At 37.0% G+C, this 23,991-nt stretch overlaps 1 protein-coding gene across 1 annotated transcript; it reads left to right on the top strand.

Moving 5' to 3' along the window:
* Nucleotides 1–23,782, top strand: ZC3H15 (zinc finger CCCH-type containing 15; the record flags this gene model as incomplete). Its single annotated transcript, XM_080689542.1, has 10 exons — nucleotides 1–75; nucleotides 9,446–9,547; nucleotides 14,330–14,441; nucleotides 15,191–15,343; nucleotides 15,727–15,818; nucleotides 18,211–18,393; nucleotides 19,676–19,822; nucleotides 19,984–20,085; nucleotides 21,168–21,291; nucleotides 23,592–23,782. The coding sequence occupies 10 exons, from the start codon at nucleotides 1–3 to the stop codon at nucleotides 23,780–23,782; spliced, it is 1,281 nt and encodes a 426-aa protein (XP_080545668.1).
* Between the last annotated feature and the right edge of the window lie 209 nt (nucleotides 23,783–23,991).

Raw genomic sequence — 23,991 nt, 5'->3', positions numbered from 1 at the left:
ATGCCCCCCAAGAAACAGGCTCAGGCCGGGGGCAGCAAAAAGGCGGAGCAGAAAAAGAAGGAGAAGATTATCGAAGTGAGTGCCGCCCCCTCCCCCACGCGCGCCGCGGGCCCGGGGCAGCAGCCTCCCTGCTCCCGGGCTCGGCTCGCGCCCCGGGCCACGTGCCTGTCCTTGGGCTCCCCGCAGCCCCCGGCCCCTTCTCCAGCCTCTCGGTGACGCTCGTCGCCTCTCATTGCTATAGTGACGCTGCCGGCGCCCACACACCTGGGCTGGGCTTCCCTGCTGACCAGCCTGCCCTCGCCCTCCAGGTGCGAAGGGACCCCGAGTCTTGACCCTCGCTCGCTCTTTCAGAATGGGAGACGCTTCTAGGGTTATATTCAAAGAAATACACTGAATGGGCTCGGGTCAGGCTTTCTGGAAGGCCGACTCATGACAGACTTTTGTGTTTATTTCTGTAACTATCACCCAGAGGTAGTACTGTTAATTTTTTTTTTTTTTGAGCCAAACAAATCCCTGCTTGGTGGCTGTTTTGATCCACCTGTGAACTTTCCCATCAAGAGTGGAGGTTTCTTCAGTTCGCAGCCCAGCGTCTGGGATACTTGTAGTCTGAATTAGATCAAATCGAATAACGCTTTAAAAGAGATTAGGCTTCTGTCATTAGCAGTGTTAAATCCAACACCTTTCTTTATATATATATATTCATTTGGTGCTTTGAACCTGTGGCGCTTTAATGGCTGAGGAACGGTATTCATGTCCTTAAGTGTTCTACACCTATTTTCCAAAGACAGTATCAGTGACTGTAAGGTAGTGAACTGTTTGACATTGCATTAACATATCTTGTAGCCCCCAACTAAAATAATAGTGAGTTTTGGCTGTAATTGGGAAAAAAAAGCTATGGCCATTTTACTGCATAATGTATATCTAAATAATGGATTACCCTTTATGAAAAATTTTTATGAGTGTTTGATGTTTTCAGATGAGATATTTATAACTGATTGCTTTTTTAAATTCAGTTCTTACAACCTTTGAAAGATTGCAGTGATCCAGGCGTGGTAGGGACCCGCCATAGTCCCAGTATTTGGGAGGTTGAGACAGGAGGATTGCAGGTTCTAGGCCTTTATTTTTTGGTAAAATTTAAAAATAACTTGACCAAATTTCACATAATCTTTAAAATCTGATTTTTATTTAAATGAAATGCTTGTAAATGATTCCAGTAACCTTGGCTGAGTTTCATCTTTGCAGTACAACCTTTATTCTTACTGCTAATTTGTACTATTTTAAATTATCAGCAAGTGCCATAGCCAGGCCTTTGAAAACAACAGGATTGTCACTGTCACACTTGTGTTTATCACTTTTTTTTTCCCCCCTGTACTGGGGATGGAGCTCAAGGGCATTCTACCTCGGAGCTACACCCCAGCCCTATTTTTTGTTCTTTTTTTTTGGGGGGGGGGGTTTACTGGGAATGGAATCCAGGGGGCATTCTACCTCAGAGCACACTCCCAGTCCTATTTTTTAGTCTTTTTCTTTTCTTTTTTTTTTTTTTTTTTTAAACAGGGTTTCACTGAGTTTCAAAGGGCTTTACTAAGTACCTAAGGCTGTCAGTAAACTACCTTCCTCCAGTCTCAGCCTCCTGAATGCTGTGATTACAAGTGTGTGCCACCACGCCCAGCTTGTGTTTATGACCTTTCTGAACAGCCTGGATTCCTAACATTTAGGAAAGCTTGGAGAAGATCATGATCTAGTGACATTCAGTGTTATATAAGCCAAGAATAGGGATCTCCTATCAACTTTCAAAATGATATATATGTTATGAAGTCATTCATTTTATAACAAGGTTTTTTGTTTTGTTCATTTGTTTGTTTTTCTGACTGAGGACTGAACCAAGGAATTTAAGTATGTCTACCACTAAGCAATAGCCCCAGCCAACAAGATTATTTTTAAGGTAAAGAAAAGACAGAGCTTTAGTTTCCTTAGAGTATAACTTCACAAAAGCTCCAGCATGGCTAGACATGGTTGCGCATGCTTGTAATATCAGTATTTGGGAGACTGAAACAGAAGGATCGCAGGGGTTCGAAGCCAGCCTTAGCTCCTCGAAGCCAGCTTTAGCTACTTAGGCTCTCAATACCTTAGTGTTTCCAAATAAAAAAAAAAAAAACCTGTTTCCAAATAAAAATATAAAAATGGATCTGGGAGTGTAGCCTAGAGGTAGAAGGCCCCTGGGTTCCATTCCACAACAACAACAAACAACAACAAAAGCCCCAGCATGTCTCTGTGACTATTCCAAAGGGATATGGGGAGATGGAGGAAGCTTAGCTCTCACCTCCATAAATCAGGCTTCCCCTAGAACAGCAACTTATCAATTTATATAGATTTTTTAAATTTTAACTAGAAATGGTTTTAATTACCAAAACATAAACGTTCAAGAAAACTATGTTTTATAACAAACTCATAATGAACATAATTGATATCTGGTTCAAATTGGCTATTGAGTTCTTTGTTTAAATTTTTGTAAAAAAAAAAAAAGTGCTTCTTTAAAGTATTTTGACATGTTAAAAATGTATCTTCTGGTTAACTCTGGGAGTAAAGTGGAACATGTGCTTTACAGCAGTTTTGGCAGGGGGTGGAGAGGTACTGTGATCTAACCCAAAATCTTGCACATGTTAAGCATACACTCTACCACCTAGCTATACCCCCAGCCCCATAGGTATTTGTGAATAGACTTAAATGATTGTACTACCTACCCATCCCCTCTTCAGTACTTTCAGTGGTACTGTTGTCATCATTATAGATGCCTACTGTGGAAAAGCAACAGCATGCAACTTATGAGAACTCAAAGTAAAAGGATGTGTGGAAGGTAGTTTTTGTTTTCTAGTGCTAGAGATCAAATCTAAGGCATTGTGTTTGCTAGGTAAGAGCTCTACCACTGAGCAACATCACAGCCTGAGAATAAGGGGAGAACAGCTTTGGAGTCTTACAGACTTGGATTTGATTCCCATATTTCAGATTCCTAGCTCTAGTTTTGGGCAGTTCACATATGTGACCTATCTAAACTAGTATTCTCATCTACAAAATGGAGCTATTTTCTATTATTATAGAACTGTGAGTTAAATGAGATAAAATATAGATGTAAAGTGCCTACCAAGTGGCATGTATATTCAATAGATGGCAGCTGTTGTTAATATTATACTACAAATAGAACTAGTTTGGGGAAATATTTACAGACTGACACTATGTGGTGCTTACTTACCCATTGGAAATAATTTCTTTGTACTGCCTGTTTTCTCTTTTTCTTTTAAATATTCTCCAATAGGAATCCATTTACATGAATAAGTATTTTGTTACCAAGACTAATACGGTTATAGTTCTATTTGCCATTCATACATTGGTCCCAAAGTGTGTTTACCATTTTTTCTTATACAAACTGACTTCACCTTTGAGGAATAAAAAGTGTTTTTTTGTTTTGTTTTGTATTTTGTTTTTGCCGTACTGGGGATGGAACCCAGGGGCATTCTACCTCTTGAGTGACAACCCGAGCCCTAATTTTTTATTCTTTATATTTGAAACAGGGACTCACTGAGTTACAAGGGCCATCCCTAAGTAGCTGAGGCTGCCACAAAACTCTAGTCTCCGTCTCCCAAATGCTGGGATTACAAACATGTTGTCACTATGCCCAGCTTTAATAGGAAGTTTTGATTATGTAAAAGAGGAAGGCTGGCACATAAAGAATGCCCACCCAAGGGTATGTAGTAGTAAAAGGACCTATTAGAGATAGGATCTCGTTTTGTTTTGAATGAAGTAAAAAATACTGATTAATGAAGAACTGAAGTTGAAGTCACCTGTTGGTTACGTAAGCTGGATTAAACTAGTTGTATAGATTACATAGATGGATAATAGAATAGATTGGTGCATGGGGGGGAGGGCTAGTGAAGTAAACAAATGCCAGCTTCTCTTTACCATACTGCCCCAAGCAGTAGAACTGAGATATTTTGTAGTATTCAGTGTTGACTTGTTCTTCCCCTACATCCTTTTTATTTTCATACACCTTTAAGGAGACTGGGTGTTAAACTTGTAAAAGGAGCAGGATTACTTATGGGTGGGAAGAGGGAGAAAGGGTCAGAGTTGTAAAAGAAGTCTGAAATTCACTGTGTTAAGGTTCTTGGGGCTATCTTATAGCCTGTTTTCTTCTCTCTTTTGTATTCAGTTTCCAAGTCACCTACTGAAACACACATAGAAGCACTGTTCCTGTAATTTAACTTTTGGGACCTTATTGATTCAACAAGGGCCACTGTTTCCATAGTTTTATCTTAAACATGATTTGTGGTTCACTGTAACCTCCTTTCCCTACTTCTTACTCTCCCACTTCCAAACCCAAATCCAGGTCATTCTTTGTTTGGGTAAGTATCTGTTCTAATCTTAATCCCAGAAAAAGGAAAAAGCTTTCCTCCCCCTCCCCCCATACCAGGGATGGACCCCAGGAGCATTCTACCTTTGCGCTATACCCCCAGCTTGATTTTTTATTTTATTTTGAAAAGGTCTGCAGAGGCCCTCACTGAGTAGCTGAGGTTGTCCGTGAACAGTGATACTCCTGGATTACAAGCATGTACCACCATTCCCAGCTTATTTTTTAATTTTGAAACAGGGTCTCACTAAGTGGCAGAGGGCCTCACTAAGTAGCTGAGACTGGTTTCACACATGTGATCCTCCTGTCTCAGCCTCCCAAGTACTGGGATTATAAACATGTCCCATCACACCTGGTGGATAAAGCCTTATTGAAGTAGTCCAATTGTAAACCATTCTATTTTCAAGAGTACCTCTTGATAACTCAGATTCACAATGTGATTTTTTTTTTTTTGAAAGCTTTTGTGTAACAAGCCTGTCCTTTAACTTAACCAGGCTCTCTTGGAAGTAGTTTGCCATTGTAGAAAGAACAGGGCTTTGCTAAGAATCAAACCTACCTTAGTTCTAACCTCTTAGGTCATTTAATAGTTAATACTTACCAAGCTAAACACAGTTCTCACTGTTTGGGGGAAAGGAAAGAGAGATATGCAAGCCAAGTATAAGCGATAAATTTATGTAGCTCCTTTAAGTCTCCATGAGATAAGTTTTACCACCCTTTTAAAGTTGAAGAAACAGGCTCAGAGGTGAAATCACTTGACCAAGGTTCCTAAACTGGCAAACAGCAGAGCCACGATTCAAACCCCAGAAGCCTAGTTTCTAAGTCCTAGTCAACCACAATATTGTACTGTCTCTCTGCTAGTTTAAGAACCACTTTTCCAATAAGAAAACTATGGCAAAGAGGTGATTTGCCCAGGATTAGAAGGCAGGCAGTCTGACTCCAGGGTTTATAATCTTAAGTCTTTATAGAGCCTGCCCCTTATTAGCAATTTAACTTCAAAAGAATTGTTGAACATTTCTTACTTAATAGAGATAGCAATATGTCTCAGGATTGTTAAGAAAATACAATAAAATATTTTGAAATATATGGTTAGTGAATGTTAGATAAATGTCTGCCCTTTCAAAAATAATAATTTCTGAACTCTTATTTAGATTTTCAAAATATAACTCATTATCTCTTTAACGTGATAAATTATGTGCTAAGGCAAGGTAATTAAACCCAAAAACTTGTTTTCTTTTGGGGTTTGGAGTGTATATCCCTCTATAAGAAACTGCAGTTGTGAGTACTTTCTTTTATAACTGGCCAGGTTTCCCTAGGGACTTTGTTTTGTTTGTTTTGTTTTTTCCAAGTCTTCATATGTCATTATCTACCTTGCTATTTGGTTGTATTTATTTATAGTTTTCTGCTTTTCTATAATTATATGTGGGGTATGGATTGAACCCCAGTTTTAGTCTTCTTTGGCAAAGCATTTGTAAATCTTCTTGAACTTTGGTCTTGGTCATATTTTTATCTAGAATCTCTTCACCCTCCCATTCACAGCTCACCTGTGAAAAGAAAACTGTGATACTTCACACTTAGTTACTATACTGATGATCTTCTCCCTCCATTTATCACAATACCCTGGACCATCTTACCTTCAAGTTGGATGGCATGTTAAACTGTATAAAAATAAAGAACACCTTCATCAAAAGTTTGATGCAGAACAGGTATGGTAGGGCATACCTGTAATCCCAGTATTTGGGAGGCTGAGACAGGAGGATCTCAGGTTCAAGACTAATCTCAGCAATAGTGAAACCCTCAGTAAATTATCATGACCCTGTTCCTAGGTAAAAATAAAAAGGGCTATTAGTGTAGTTTGGAGGCAGACTGCCACTGCATTCAATACCCAGTACCACCCCAAAAAAAAATCTTAATGCAGAGAATTTCAGGTTGTATGTGCTTCTTTTTCATATACATAGACTATCAGAAATTTAGAGAATCGGACATGGTAGCAGACACTTGTAGTCGCAGTACTTGGGAGGCTGAGACTAGAGGACCGCAGATTCTTGGCCAGCCTCCGCTATTTGGTTAGGCCCTCTGCAGCTTGGTGAGACCTTGTTTCAAAAATAAAAAAAATATAGGGATGGAGGTGTAGCTCAGAGGTAAAATGCCCCTGAGTTCATTCCCCAGTACCGCAAAAAAAAGAAATTTATAGAAAATTTTGTAATAATGTGTTGGGGGTTTTTGGTTTTGGTTTTGGTTTTGGTTTTGGTTTTTTGGTGGTACTGGGGTTCCTGGAAGCCCTTCTACCTCCGGGCTACACTCCCAGACCTATTTTTATATTTTTATTTGGAAACAGGGTCTCTTATGCTGGCTTTGAACCTGCGCGATCCTCCTGTCTCCGCCTCCCAAGCACGGGCATTACAAGTGTGCACCACCATGCCCGGCGTGTTGGTATATTTAAACGTTAGGCCAGCATGTAGGTAGGAGAAAGCAAAGTTTTGGTATATGTATAGATTATATATGTCATGAATAGAGACATATTTTCCATGAGAACTTGTTAAAAGCCCTCATGAACTCTTAATCTTAAAAACAAATTGAAACATCTTTTTAATGGCTATGGGAAGCTATAAAGCTTATTTTGTATTGCCTGTTTGTTTTTTTTTTTTTTAACATGGAATGCTTCATGAATTTGTGTGTCATCCTTGCGTAGAGGGCATGCTAATCTTCTCTGTATCATTCAAATTTTAGTGCTGCCGAAGTGAGCACTTGCCCATTTTCAAATACTAGTTTTCTCAGTACTGTTATTTCAAACTAAATGCCTCTTAGGATCTTAGGTTTCTTTAAGAAACAAAGACCTTTTTGCCGCTTACTCCTTTCTGAAAGCACACATAAACAAGAGCATGAAAAAGAAAGATATAGATTCTGTTTTGAAATAAGGGAACATCTATACATCTTGAGCCTCAGCATGTGAAGATCGGTAGTGGATGGATGAGTTGGTAAATGTCTTAGAAGAACAGAGAAGTCAGGGCTGAGTGCCCACTTTAGGAGTATGCCAGTGAGAAGAGAATTTGTTGTGCGTGGTTCTGGTGGGGGAAAATTGAACAGTGGAAGATACTAGGTAGTGCGAAAGACAAGAGGCTGAAGAGTGGGATAAATGTTAGAAGTAGCTAATAGTTTTTATCTACTACCACTCAGTGAGGTGATTCCTCCCAAAACAAACTGGACGAATTCCCCTACCTGTTCTCTTTTCCTATTCTGTAGCCAGACTAACTGACCTCTGTGCCAGAGGACCCTTCCAGAGTAACAAAAAAAGATAGAGGGAAAAAAGATTTCAGGCCGGGCGTGGTGGTGTACGGTTGTAATCCCTGCACTTGGGAGGCTGAGACACGAGGATCGCACAGGTTCGAAGCCAGCCAGGTTCTCAGCAACTTAGTGAGACCCTGTTTCCAAATAAAATATAAAAAATAGGGCTGGGAGTATAGCCCGGAGGTAGAAAGCCTCTGGGTTCCACCCTCAGTGCCACCAAAAAGAAAAAAAGATTTCAGATACCAGTATTTGGTGATTTGCTGTCAGACATGCCACCGTTTGTGTTGCAGAAAATACCTCTGTGTTCATTGCCTAAGACTGCTATAACAAATTACCAAAAACAGGTAGCTTTTTCTCTCACAATTATGGAGGCTAGAGGTTTAAAATCAAGGTGTCCTGGGGCCATGTTCCCTCTAACCCTAAAAAGGAAGAGCCTTTTTTGGTGGCATCCAGCAATCTTTGGCATTCTTTAACTTGTAATTGTGACATTCCAGTCTCTGCTGTCTTTATACTGATTTTTCTCTCTGTCTTCTTCATAAAAAGAAATAGTGGATTTAGGGCTCACCCAAATCTAATATGAGTTCATCTCAATTTATTACATCTGCAAAGACCTTCTTTCCAAATAGTCATATTTAAGGTCAAGTGAACATGAATTTTGGGCATCATTCAATCCACTGCAGCATCTGGACAGACACACACACACACGTGCACTGGCTTCTGAATGTTTTTGTACTGCATGTACTGCATGATTATTATGAGTAGATAACCAAGGATTGCCACTAGTACCTACCACATAATAAACATTCCATAATTGATAACTGCTATTAATATTCCAAATTTATTTTTATTTATTTATTTTATTTATTTATTTTTTTTAGTGGTACTGGGGTTCCTGGAAACCCTTCTACCTCCAGGCTACACTCCCAGACCTATTTTATATTTTATTTGGAAACGGTCTCTTAAGCCAGCGTGGCTGACTTCTAACCTGCGCGATCCTCCTGTCTCCGCCTCCCAAGTGCAAGGATTACAAGCGTGCGCCACCATGCCTGGCAATATTCCAAATTTAAATAAAATACTGCTTTTTAGTTTAGTGTATTTTCATTTTAGCAACATTTAGAAATATATACATTTCAATACTTAGTGAGGCCCCTTTGAAACTCAGTGAGACCCTGTTTCAAAAATAAAGAATAAAAAATAGGGCTGAGGGTGTAACTCAGAGGTAGAATGCCCCGGGGTTCCATACCCAGTACCACAAAAACAAAAAAGAAATATATACATTTCATTACTTTGATTTTTTTTTTTATTATAGCAGATTGTTTTGAGAAGATCTTTATTGGCCAGGTTCAGAACAACCTATTACCCAGCTTTTCCCAAAATACAACCAGCAGTATATCATCCTTCATACTCTGATACAAGGGCACTTTCCCCAGCATTGCCAAAAAGAATTTAAGAATCCTGTTAAAATAAACATTTTCAAAAACTTATTTAACTATATAATTACTAGACAATCTTCATACCCTGTAGCCTTGATACTTTAAATATATTGTGGAAAAAGTCTTCTTGGTGAGAGATTTATTGATAATGGTTGTAATTATGTACTGAATTATAAAGAATCCTAGTGTTTTGAGAGGGCCTGTATTGCTTTGGCTTGATGTTTTAGGTTTTGTATATCTTCATTTATGTGGAAGAAAGAGTATTAGATATGATTGGAAAAATAGTATTATAAGCCACTAAGATAATTCTATGCTTTCTCTCATTTAGGACAAAACTTTTGGTCTAAAGAATAAGAAGGGAGCAAAGCAACAGAAGTTTATCAAGGCTGTCACTCATCAAGTTAAATTTGGTCAACAAAATCCACGTCAGGTAAATAATTTGAATGTTCACGTTTTCTTGTGGCTGTAGTATGGTATGGCATGTATCACAAAAAGTATTTGGTATTGTAATTGCATTTCAAAATAGTCCTACTCCAAATCCCCCCTTTTTCTTTGCATTTTAACCTTTCTTACTTGGCAGTACCTCTCCTCCAAGCCATTTTAATACAGCTCTCATTTATTCTAATAATGGCTGCACACTCTTCTATAGTATGGGTGTATTACTGTTTATAATTTATCACTTTGTTTATAGCTCTTTTACACAAAAAATACTTTAAGACATGGGTTTGTGCTTTTATTTCTGTTGCATAAATTATCTGCTCACAGACTTTGTTTCTAGAACAAAAGAAATGGATTTCTAATTTTAATTTTAATAAATTGACCTGATCACATTTCATAGAGGTAGTGATACTTTAGTTTGCAGTGCATGAGTAATAAGTTCTTAAGTTCTTTTTAATGTTTTCCAACATAGAAAGTACACAGTGATAGCACATTGACACACTCCTTGAGAGCGTGTTTTCATATGCTTTTTGGCTCTTTGGGTCTGGACTTCTATGACTTGCCTACGTAAGTCCTTTGTTTGGGTTTTTTTTCCTTTTATTAATTTATAATATACCTTTTGTCAGCATTGCAGATAATTTGTGATGTCTTGGCTTTGTTTTGCTGTACAACAGTTTTTATATTTTCAGATATAACTAGCTTTTTAAAAATGTGCTTAATGGGCTCTTTTTACTAAAGTATGCATTTTTTTTTCTAGTTACTTTATTTTCACAGCCTACAATTTGTCATAAATGTTCCATAAGTTTGTTTTCTTATAAAGGCACTTATACAGTAACATTTATCTCACTAAATTGAAATATCACTATTAACATATATTAAAGCCTCAAATATATCAGGATCTATTTCAGTATTCTCTTTTCTGCTCTGCTTATTGTCTATCCCTACACCAGTATTACACTGATTTTTATTAAAGTGACCTCATAGTATATACTGTTAACTTTTCATGTTTGGGGAGGGCATGATGGATGAACCCAGGGGCTTTCTACCCCTGAACTACACCTAGAGCCTTTTATTGATTTTGAAACAGGATCTGGCTAAGGCTAAGTTGATGAGGCTGGACTTGACCTTGTGATCCTTCTGTCTCAACCTCCCAAGTACTGGAGTTATATGCATGAGCCGTCACTCCCAGCTCTGTTAATTTTTAAGGGAATTTCTTTACCCAGAATGTTACTTTTTCTTTCTTTCTTTCTTTTCTTGGTTGTTCTTTGGCATTTATTCAATTCAATCTCCTTTTTCTTCAAGCTTTTTAGGTCTTTCATTCCTTAAGATTTTATAGTCATGAGTCTTTATTTTTTTCTAGGGGTGCCCCCCCCAACTCTGCTATCACCTTATCCTTAACTTTTGGCAGCCCTTTCTTTTAATGTAGGAAAGAAGAAAGAATTTCTCAACTACTTACTTTTAATGTGATATTGTCAGGATATAAACTTATGGGACAGTTAAAACTTATTAGAAACCAGTTTCTCTCATTCATGCTTTCTATAAATGAGTACAGTCTCTCTCTTTCCTTCCCCCACCCCACATACACACTTGATTCTAGACCCAAAAAATATTGCTCTTCTAGGCTGCTAATCTGGTTTAACAAAAATGTACAGTCAGCCCTCTATATCCGTAGGTTTCACATCTCCAGATTCAGCCACATTGGTGCTGACAAGTACTGCCTAGTTAGGTCTAAAAGGTAGTATCTGTTTTGAACATGTACAGACTTTTTTCCTTGTCCTTATTTCTGGAACAGTATAAAATGACCGCAAGTTATATAACATATAGGTATTACAAGTAATATATAAGGGACTTGAAAACCTCAGATTTGTTATGTTTTGGGGAAAGGTGGGAATAAATGTCCACAGATATTGAGGGACAACTATATGCTAAACCTTGGCGCCAGATAGCCTTGTGTGTGAATCCTATATTTTTTTATCATATGATCTTAAAATATTTAGTGATACTGGTCATTATTTGTAATGTATCTCTTCTAGGATTTCTTTGGTGGTTAAATGAGGAAAAAAACTCTTCAGTCTTGTTGCATCTTTCCTGATTTAAACTTTGAGTATTTTGAATGATGATTGCAGATTTCACAGACATGGGACCATCATAAAATTTGTGGTGATGGTTAGGTGTGATGATATATTCAGTATTTGTGATCCTTTCATAGGTAAATGGGATAGCTGTGAACATGGGGTGCCTAATTACCATATATAGCTTTGCAAATGAGCAGTAATCCTGGTCTTTGGACTGGGCATAAGATACCCTGCCCCAGGCTCTGTTATAAAGGGTGACTGTATTCCATGTCTTTCCCAGAAATTTTTCTCCCTGTAGGTAGAGTCAGTCTAAGGGGATATGTCTACCTAAGTTGTGTACCATACCTTCTCCACAATAGTTCTGAGCCTACTTGCAGGGCCTGTAAAGGTTCTTGCCCATTCTCATCTCCACCTAGATAGAGTGTGCTGTGCTGCCAGTATGCCAGAAATAGCCAAAGAATATGTGTGCTAGGGATATTGACAGCCTGGCTCCATTCCATTTCTTCTTAGGCACCTTCCCTCTTGAATCACACAAAGGGTAGGATGAAATGAGGTAAGAAGAGAAGGAAGAGCATAAAACTGACAGCATTACTGCTGTGCTTCAATGCAAAACTCTACTGAACATTTTAAATTTCAACCTGTCCTTCTAGGTCAAAAACCCTATCTATCAACTAGGAGTACAAATCATATTTTATTCAACGTTAGCTTGATTTCCAGCTTTTAAGTAGTTTATGCATCTCCATTGTATCCTTGTTCTGTTCCCCACAAATGTTTGAGATGGGCCAAATGAGCAAAGAATACCTATATTCAAAAGTAAGTGACATAAATTTATTTTTTGTTGTTGTTTAAACAGACCCTTCACCATATGATCAAAGTTAAAATTTAGGAGTTCTTTGACCTAATTATAGCATTTGGCCATTCCTTTCCTAAAATTTCCTCTTAAACACTTTTGTACTGGTTTCTACTGATTTCTTTGATTCTGGTTTCTTTAATGGGCTATTTAGGTTCTGCTGACACATTTAATAGTGCATTCAAGAAATTGTCCTCTACTCTTGGAGCTTTACTGCACTGTCCTGAATTAACTTATACACACTCAAACTTTAATCAATTATATCTGTGAATGGTTATTTTAAAATTCTGTATCTCAAACCAAACCCAGTGTAATTTGAGTGGAATCAGTATCCATGTCCTACAGCTGCCTTGTGAATAGCTCCACCCAGATGTTCTGTAAGCATTGCATAGTAAGTTTGTCTAAAACTGAGCTCACCTCCACCTCCTATTCTGAAACCTGTCCTTCCTGAATTCCTTGTCTTGTTTAACAACAGTAATTAAACATATGATAATCCTAGACTCCTCCTTCACACTTCATATTCAGTCCCTTAGTCCTATCAATTTTGTTTCCTAAGAAGCTCTTTGTCTCTTTTTCCATCCTCACTACTAATGCCTGTTTTAACCTATTGGATTTTCTTGCCTACAACAATTGAAGTAGGCTTTTTGCCGTTATTCTTGGATTCCTAGTCTATCTTCCACAAAGCTGCCATCCCAGTCTTCATAAAGTAAAACCTGATATAGTTACTTGCTTACTCTAAACCCCCAAGTTGTATACCATCATCTGATTAACAGTCTCTACTTCTCCTTGATGTTTCTCATCCTTGTTTCACTAGTTTCTGTGTCTGCATTGGCTGGTTGGCTCTTTCTACATTCCTTTCTTGCTCATCAGAAGAGCTCATCCATAAGGTTATCAGCTCAATCTGATTTTCTAGGCATATAGGCATTCTTTGTTCCAGAGTGCCATGTGGTATTATAGTTGTCGACATGTCTGTCTTCCCACTAGATTCTGAACTTCTTTAAATAAGTATCTTTGTCTTTTCATCTTTATATTTCCCTGTCATCTAACATAGGACCTGACATATAAATGTTTGGATGAATCCTCTAATCATATTAGGTATGTAAATCATGTACCTAGAACAATGTTCTGTTTTGTTTATTTAATCTCCTACATCAACCTAGCCTAGTGTTTTTCCACAAGGGCACTTTAGTATTCTAGGTAATATAATCATTTTTGCGTGGTGCATTTCAGAAGGCTTTGCATCTCTTACCCCCAAAATGCACCAATATATCTATGGGGAGTGAGTTGTCCCGGGAAAAACATCTCTGTTAAGAACCATTTGCTAAAAATGCTAAGCATGTAGTAAATGCTTAATAGATGTTTGTTGCCCTAAGCTGCTAAATATGCTTTTAACTAAACATGGTACCATTGTAGACCAAAGAAGAATTCATATAGGGCTTAGCAATTTTCTTTAATAGTTGAACACACATTTAATGTATACTACAGTGTTAAGTAAGAACTGATTGGGTGTGGTGGCACATGTCTGTAATCCCAGTACTTAGGAGACTGAGACAGGAGGATCACAGATTTGAGGACAACTTCAGCAATTCAGCAGGACTCTAAAGTTTCCAAATAAAATATAAAATAGGGCTGAGGGTGTATCTCAGAGGTAGAATGCCCCTGGGTTCAACCTGCAGCACCACAAAAAAAGAAAGAAAGAAGGAAGGGAAGAAAGAAAGAGAGAAGGAGAGAGAGAAAGAACTATATACACATAAATTTGCAGATACATGTTATATTAGTGGTTATTATGTGGTGAAAACAATTTTGTAGACAACAAATTTATATTTTTTTAAACCTGGGAATATTATAGGTAGCACAAAGTGAAGCTGAAAAGAAATTGAAGAAAGACGACAAGAAAAAAGAATTGCAGGAGCTAAATGAATTGTTCAAACCTGTAGTTGCCGCTCAAAAAATAAGTAAAGGTAAAATTGAAATATTAGAGGTGTTATTGCTATGAATGTGATTCATGTTTAAAACTCTTGATTTGTTTTGATGTTTATTAGCTATTGTTATTGTACAGCCATCACTCTAATTAGTAGCTCACATATTGGGCAAAATATTGATTTAGATAGTCTACTTGTTGATTTAATTGACTTACAGAGTCTACTCATTAATTCTTTGGTAACATCCAAGCTGTGGTTGTAAAGCTTTTAAGTCAAATTTTTGGCTGTATTTTTCCATTTGTATTGTTTCTCTTGCCTTCTGCTTTAATTCCAAGCAGACAAGTGCCTATGGAATAACCTATGTGACTGGTTTCCATTCCTGCCACCTTTTTTAGTAAGAATAAAAGTAAGTAAGTAAGTAAGTAAATAAATAAATAAATAAATAGCTGAGAGTTGGTGGCCCATGCCTGGAAACCCAGTACTTGGGAGACTGAGACAGGATTGCAGGTACAAGGCCAGTCTCAGCAACCTAGCAAGACCCTGTTTCAAAACAAAGAATAAAAAAAGATATGTATATATGTGTGTGTGTGTGTGTGTGTGTGTGTGTGTGTGTATATTGCTACAGAAAACTTTAAGGAAATATTTTATTAATTGCCTCTAAGTAATATTTTTCTCTTATCAGTGAATGGAAAATAACAAGTTAGCCAAATGTAACTATAACCCATATAAAAGCTGTATTCTATGATCTGGGCAGATTGTAATATAAATGCACATGCCGTTTGACATAGGTGCAGATCCCAAATCTGTGGTATGTGCGTTCTTCAAGCAAGGACAGTGTACTAAAGGAGATAAGTGTAAGTTCTCTCACGACTTGACTTTGGAGAGAAAATGTGAAAAAAGAAGTGTTTACATTGATGCCAGAGATGAAGAACTTGAAAAAGGTACTTTTTAGCATTCTATTAAAAATAATGCTTATTCCTTTTGATTTGCTACTAAGATATTTATAGCTTGAAGAACATTTCAATTTTAATAGTGAATTTGCCACATTATCCCTCTTGACTAAGTAACTAAAGATATTTAGAGACCACTGATATATTTTGGATTTGTCTGCCACTATCTTCTCTTGTACTACCTTTTCTTTGCCTAAGCTACCTAGAAAGCTCTGGTGAATAATCTGACAGTACTGTCTATGCTTACCTTTGGTTTTAAAAAATAAAATGTGTTAGGTCATAAGTCTTACAATATTTCTCTCTGCTTAAGAGGTATGCATTAATGGAGCAGTAGATACTTAAAGTATGTAATCTTCATCTCTCCTTGTATTTAGATACTATGGATAATTGGGATGAGAAAAAGCTGGAAGAAGTAGTGAACAAGAAGCACGGTGAGGCGGAAAAGAAAAAACCAAAAACCCAAATAGTATGTCCTTTTCTTAAATTGAGTTGCTGTGGTATTTATTATTAGGGAGAATTATGTGGCAAGGTATTTGCTGCTGGTTTCTACTAGATAATGTTTTAAGTTATTAGAAATTTTTATTTTATTAGTATAATTTTATTGTATCAATATAAAATACATCATGTTTTATTTTTGGAATTTACAAGCTATGCTTTACAATATTAGATTCGTATTCAAAAATAGCCTTCAGCTAGGCATGGTGACTCATTTGTAATCCCGTTACTTTAGGGGCTGAGACAGGAGAGTCACAGGTTCAGAACTAGCCTTGGGAGTTTAGTGAGGCTCTCAGCAACCTAATGAGATCTGTTTCCAAATAAATAAAATCAGGCTTAGGGTGTAGGTTGGAGGTAGAATACCTCTGGGATCAATGCTCAGTACAAAACAACAACAACAAAAAAATAGCCTTCAGATACCATTTGACTGAAGTTTTTTAAGTACCATTTTCTGGAGTGATCTTACTTTCCCAAATATGAATGAACACAGTCACATATTCAGATAAGAGTTATTTCCTTATTTTTATTTTATTTTATTTTTTAGTGGTACTGGGGTTCCTGGAAACCCTTCTACCTCTGGGCTACACTCCCAGACCTATTTTTACATTTTTATTTGGAAACAGGGTCTCCTAAGCCAGCCTACGCGGCTGGCTTCGAACCTGCGCGATCCTCCTGTCTCTGCCTCCCAGGCGTGGGGATTACAAGCGTGCGCCACCACGCCTGGCCCTATTTCCTTATTTTTTTGTGTAATAAATGGAGGGAGTTCTGTTAAACTTAACCACTTTATTAGAAATTTGTTTGATTTAATAGTGGGGATGATTTATTAAATTACAAGGCTAAATATATTATTATATATGAATTCCACAATGAGTTTAAGTAGGTAGTAGTTCTAGTATTCTAGGAATTGTACCTTTAAAAATTGGTGACTTTCCAGGCTCAGTGGCACATGCCTGTAATCTCATATTTAGGAGGCTGAGAATAGTAGGTTCAAGCCAGCCTGGGCAACTTATTGAGACCTTGTTTCAAAATAATAAGGATAGTGGTGTGCCTTAGGTACAACAGTCGATTCAATCCCAAATTACACACAAACACACACACAAAATAGTGACTTATTTCTCAGGCTCTGCATTCATGTTCACATATTTATCTCTAGTACAGTTACAGTGGAAAATTTTGCTATTCTAGAAAATGTTTAAATACTAATTCACATACATGATTTCAGAAAAAGAATATTGTTCATTAATTAGCTTTTCACTTTGCAAAGGCTATTATGTGAGTTGTATCTTGTACTCATTCATGTTTTGAAGGATCACTGCCCTTTTTTTTTTTTTTTAACCTTGTTCCTTTGTGACTCAGATGTATAAAGTTGCTTGTATTGGGGAGTTTAAATGGAATCCATGTTTTTATATGATTAGTTTTTAGGAAAGAAAAAAAATCATTGCTTTGTGGGATGCAGTTGATTATTGGTACTGGGGATTGAAGCAGGGGCATTTTACTATCGAGCTACACCCTTAAGATCTTTCTTTCTTTCTTTCTTTTTTTTTTTTTTTTTTTTTTTTTTTGGTGGTACTGGGGTTCCTGAAGCCCTTCTAACTCTGGGCCACACTCCCAGACCTATTTTATATTTTATTTGGAAGCAGGGTCTCTTAAGCCAGCAAGGCTGGCTCCGAACCAGCGCAGTCCTCCTGTCTCCGCCTCCCAAGCGCGGGGATTACAAGCGTGCGCCACTACGCTTATAATAATATTTCTTATTTTGAAACAGTCTTGCTAGGTTGCCAAGACTATCCTTGAACCTGTGATCCTTCTGTCTCAGCCTCCCAAGTACTGTGATTATAGGTGTGAGCCACCACGCTCAGGTGGTTTTATTTTATATATATATACTGATTTACTTTTTTAAAACAGACTTTGTAGCCAGGCTTGGTAGTACATGCTTGTATTCCTAGTACTTGGGAGGCTGAGACAGGAGGATCGCAGGTTCACAGCCTAACTCAGCTACTTAGTGAGGCCCTGTTTCAAAATAAAGAAAAAATAGAGCTGGAGGTGTAGCTTAGAGGTAAAAATGGCCCTGGGTTCAATCTTCAGTACCACCAAAAAAAATAAAATTCAGACTTTGTGGTTGTATTTACAAAGGATAGCTGCAACAGTTCCTTATGTCTGAAGCAGAAGCTTTAAATAGATCCTCTCTCTAAAGGGAATTTGCTATGTATTGTAAGATATTTTTATGTATACTTTTGCACACATAAAGGCTTACACAGGAGTGAATAGACTCAAGATTTCAGTAGAATGTACTTCATAGATATAAGCTTTTACCATGGAAATGGACCACACTGAGCCACCACTTCTGAACAATACTGTCTCTCTAGGTGTGCAAGCATTTCCTTGAAGCTATTGAAAATAACAAGTATGGCTGGTTTTGGGTGTGCCCTGGAGGGGGTGATAATTGCATGTACCGTCATGCACTACCTCCTGGATTTGTGTTGAAAAAGGATAAAAAGAAAGAAGAGAAAGAAGATGAAATTTCACTAGAAGATCTAATTGAAAGAGAGGTAACTAGTACCTTTTTCCTACGGTTAAAAAAATAAAGAGCAGTATTTATTGTGAATTGTAACATTTACCACTTGGGGGCAATAGCATATTGTTATGAAAGGGGAAAAATGGCATTTTCAAAAATTTACCTTACTTTACTTATTGTCTAAAATGTAAGCCTATCTATAAATTTTAGCCGGTCTTGACTTTTTTTTTGGATTATGTAAGAATTTTAAATAGTATCTACTGACTTATATTGTTTTCATAAGATTGAATTATTTTTTATGGCTTAGTCATTGCTCAGGTCAATTGTACTATTAGCATTAAATTTCTTCCTTGGTATCTTTTTTTCTGCCATTATATTAATCATTAAGATGTGCTTGAAAGAATACCACTTCCCTCTAGTTCTTCAATCCTGTGTTGTATTGCCGTCCCTGGACTTAAATCCCTCACTCTCCTGTTAGAGAGAAACAAGTTTGATTAAAGAGGATCTTCAGCTGCTTTCCTCTAGCAAAAAAGACACTTTTATTCTGTGAGTTAACAGACATGGCTACTGCAGGTGACGTGAAATTATTGAGATTATTCAGAATCTTAGAGTTTAGCATTATAAATTTCAAACTATACCCATTTTGCCTCATCTTGGATAATTCAGTGAGTTGTGTAAATGCCTGATATTGGGATTATATATACTTGTTTTTAAGTGGGTGTATTGTTAGGAAATGAACACTTTAGAGTCAGATGAATTTGAGATTGTTTATATTCTAGCTCCACCACTTGTTAGCTATTCATCTTGACATTTTTTTTTATTATATTCTGCTTATTTGTGAAAATCACTTTGTTAGCATTTACTTATAAAACTTAAACACTGAATACCTTACAGATATTTGGCAAATACTATTTTTCTATTATTTGTTACCTAATCATTGCCCCTGAGAAGCAGTTTTTTTGTTGTTTTGTTTTGTTTTGTTTTGTTTTGTTTTTGTTGTTTCATCAAAACAAGCAGTTGGGTTTTTTTTTGTTGTTGGTTTTTTTTTGCTTTTGTCATCTTTGTTTCTCATCTCCTGAGGTACACAGATGAAGCATAGATTTTGTTAAATTGCTTTTTTATTCATTGCTTTCAATATGGTATTAAAACAATTTTTCATATGTGAGGCTACACTGCACCACAAAATATTTTAATTTTTGACAAGTTTGACTTCATTTTCTATTTTGGAAAGAATGCTAAATCAGAGTAATATATTTGAAATGTGTCTCTAGACACTTATTACTTTGTAATATAACTTTAATTCTCTATCTTTGCAGCGTTCTGCCCTAGGTCCAAATGTTACCAAAATTACTCTAGAATCTTTTCTTGCATGGAAGAAAAGGAAAAGACAAGAAAAGATTGATAAACTTGAACAAGATATGGAAAGAAGGAAAGCTGACTTCAAAGCAGGGAAAGCACTAGTGGTATGTCCCAAAGTCACAGATTGGCCCATACTCTTTCTGCCTTTATATCATGTCTTTCATACAGTATTTTGCCTTTATTTAATATGTGTGTCTGAAATGAGTGGCCAAGAAATGTTTGGATTTTTCTCCTGAGTTCACATATTTGTTGTGTGTCCAAACAGATCAGTGGTCGTGAGGTATTTGAATTTCGTCCTGAACTGGTCAATGATGATGATGAGGAAGCAGATGATACCCGTTACACTCAGGGAACAGGTGGTGATGAGGTAAGAGGAAGCTTTGGTCTCCTGTGTTATTTGAAAGAAACAAGAGAATAGAGTGGCATGGTTACGAGTACCAACACTAAAGCCAGTGTGCTCAATTTTTTTTTTTTTTCCTAATACTATGGATTGAACCCAGTACACCCACCTCTGAGCTACACCTCCAATTTCTTATATTGAAACAGGGTCCTAAGTTGCTGAGGTTGGCCTCAAACCTACACTCTGCCTGTCTCAGCCTCTCAAGCACTGGGACTACAATTGTGTGCCTCCATGCCCAGATCTCAGTTCAAATTTTTATTTCATCAGTGGGAAGTTAACTTGTTTTAGAGCCCCAGTGTCATCTGCAATATTGGCATAGTAGTAATTCCTACATAGAGTGCTTGTGAGAATTAAATGAGCTAATAAATTCATATTTGTTTATAGTCATTTATAGAACTTAGGACAGTGGCTGGTATATAGTGTTACGTGCTATATATGGTAACTATAAAAACCATGTTTTACTTTCTTTAAACCAAAAAAGTTCTCTTTGTTTAATATTTTGTACTAAAAAATATCATGAGATGGGTATTAAAAAGTAGAGTGGGGATCATGAGACAACAGGAGAGTCCACTTGTAGAAAATTTTAGTAGTAGGTAACTTTTCATGTTTTCTAGTCATAAAACTTTGAGTAACTTTTCATGTTTTCTAGTCATAAAACTTTGAGTTGGAAGATGTATTCAAAATGTGATAGCAAAGAAAATTTCAAATATGGCATTACTACTTTTTTTCCCAAGAAGTTTAGAAAAAAATAAGTTTTAGCAATAGATGATTTGTTTTCACTTGGCATTGGTAATAAGTTTATTTCCTTAAGATAATTTTGGATAAAAGTAGTTTATAGGAACTTGATTATTAAGTGTATTAACTATACAAATTAATGGGTTTCATTGTAACATTTTTATACATGCATATAACATACTTTGATCATACTCACCTGCCTAATGTTTTTTCCTCCACACCTCTGATTTTCTTCTTCCCTTAATAGGCTTCCTTTTGCTGTGAAAACTGTTCTTATCTGTAACAACTTTTTTTTTTTCTGTATGTTGTTAAAGGTTGATGATTCTGTGAGCGTAAATGACATAGACTTAAGTCTGTACATCCCGAGAGATGTAGATGAGACTGGTATTACTGTAGCCAGTCTTGAAAGATTCAGCACATATGCTCCAGATAAAGATGGTAAGTAAGCTCTCTCTCTTTTGTTTTTTTTTTTCTTTTTCTTTTTCTCTTTCTTTTTCTTTTTCTTTTTCTTTTTTTGTGATACCAGGGATTGACTCCAGGGGCATTCTACCTCTGAGCTATACCTCTAGTTCTATTTTTTTATTCTTAATGTTGTAACAGAATCTCACTAGGTTGTGGAGGGCCTCACTAAATAGCTGAGGCTGGCGTCGAACCTGTGATCCTCCTCTCTCAGCCTCCAAAAGTTGCTGTGTTTTGCAGAATTGTAAGAACTAGGAAGTTACCTAAAGAGAGTTAAACCAAGCTTGGCAAATTTAGGTGTGTACAAATACCAGTGTGTGTGTGTGTGTGTGTGTGTGTGTGTGTGTGTGTGTGTGTAGTAAATAGTGGCATCTGTAGGAAAGAGTGGCTAGGTGGCTATTGAAATCACGAACCGAAACTTGAAAGGGACCAAAATCAAGCTTAGAGATGCAATTGAGTTTGGGACTTTTTGTAACCAAGAGTGGCTTTATATAGGATGCTATGTATGTCCATTTGTAGAAGAAAACATTCTGAAATTCATCTGAATTGGTACCTGAGTGAGTAAGCTCACCTATGACAGTTCATAGAATGATGGCATGTTAGAACACTGCAAACATCAGAATTTTAGGATAGACAAAAGAGGAAACACTCAGAAAAAGACACTGAGAAGGTCAGAGAATAATTACAGAGGATATTTAGAAAGACTGCGTAGGATAAGAATTATAAATAAGTTATTAGTTGGAATTAGTAAAGAGGTTACAGGAATAGGGTGCCAGTTTTCAGTAGGACTGTAGTAATAGTGAAGGGGGGAATTAGCATAGATCACTCACCTAACTTTTAGGAGAACGTGTGGTTTTGGAAGGGACATTTTAGGATAAGGGAAATCTAAATGCACAAGTAGGCCTGAGGAAAAAGATCTGCTAGAGGAGGAAAAACTTAATATGACAGGAAATTAAAGATGAAGACTTGGAAGCATAAATAATGATTAAGTATGAAAATGGAGGGAGGTCTATCTAGCGTGTATATGGAGTTGAGGATTATTGATATAATTTATGTATAATTGTGCCTTGAGTAAGAGGTAACGGAGAGAGGGCTTAAAGTTTGACAAAGTTACTATGGGAGAAAAAGGCAGGGGGAATACTAATTAAGCAGAAGCTGAGATAGAAAGGTTAAGCCTTATTTCTTTAGTAAAAGCATACAAGTTATAACTTGAGAAACTGCCTGCTCTCCTGAGATCTAAAGTTGCTGTCACAGTTCTTTTCATTATGCAGACTGAGTTGCTCCTTTTAGAAGTGGGACTCTGGTGACTGTGCATAATTGCAAATACTTTAGAGGTAATAATCCCTAAGAGTTCATCATCAGAAGTATTTTAAAGAACTAAAATCTAAATTAGGCTGTTAAAAATTGTCTTTGTGTAAATATTGGTGAAACAAGATAGCCAGCATTTTTGTTTTAATCGTTTATAACTGTAAGAAGAAGTAGCAACAAGTGCTAGGATTTCTTTTTGTGGTTCTGAGGATCAAACCCAGGACCTCATGCATGCTAGACAAGAGCTACAGAGCTACAGAGCTACATCCCCATCCCAATTAGAATCTTTTTTTTTTTTTTTTTTTTTTTTTGTGGTGCTGGGCATGGAACCCAGAGGCTTTCTACCTTTGGGCTACACTCCCAGACCTAGTCTGTATTTTATTTGGAAACAGGGTCTCACTGTTGCTGAGAGCCTCAGTAGCTGAGGCTGGCTTTGAACCTGCACAATCCTTCTGCCTCAGCCTCCCAAGTACTGGGATTACAAGCATGTGCCACTACCCCTGGCAGGATCCTTTTTAACAGTTTGTTTACATGATGAAATTTTTCTCGTTTCACAAAGCATTGCAAGTATAGTGTGATTTTAACTACTATTTGCATAACCAGAAGCCAAGTGGCTGCTTGTGTGCATATTTTGTTGTTGTTTCATAAGCATTTATTCAATTTAAATAGTGTGTGGAACTTGACTAATTACTAGGCCATGTAGGGAATACAGACTTGTAGAAGATTCAGCTTGCCCTTTAATGTTTAAATCAGTAAGCAGTACATGGCTACAATAAAATAATAGCATTTTAGAGTAAACTTAGATTATTATTAAAAATAAACTCAGAAAAAGAAAGATCAGTTCTTGCTGTAGTAACCCCAGGGAATGCTGTTATCGAAAAAAAGAAAAGAAGAAAGGTATTCATCAATACTCTCAGTTGCCAACGCCGTGGTATTTTCTGAGCATTACTGATTTCTATTTTTATTTTTAGAAAACAAATTAAGTGAAGCTTCTGGAGGTAGGGCTGAAAATGGTGAAAGAAGTGATTTGGAAGAGGACAACGAAGGGGAGGTACAGGAAAATGGAGCTATCGATGCTGTTCCTGTTGATGAAAATCTTTTTACTGGAGAAGATTTGGATGAACTAGAAGAAGAATTAAACACACTTGATTTAGAAGAATGACACCAAACAAGTTAATGGAAAAATTTGAGTCAGCTCAGCATGAGTTGAATTTGACCACATTAATTTTTTCCGTCTAGGATCAACAGGATGTTTATTTCCCATGCTGATTCTGGAGGGCTTACTCTCCTCCTAAAGAGGAATATTTCCTCTACGTCTTCTCTTCTGACTTTGGCTACATCTCATAGTAAGTTCAGAGTAGTTCATGATAA

This window comes from Muscardinus avellanarius, assembly GCF_963383645.1.
Source record: "Muscardinus avellanarius genome assembly, chromosome: 2".
Classification (NCBI taxonomy): Eukaryota; Metazoa; Chordata; class Mammalia; order Rodentia; family Gliridae; genus Muscardinus; species Muscardinus avellanarius.
Note: the sequence above shows the minus strand (reverse complement) of the source record. Positions and strands in the feature narration are given on the sequence as shown.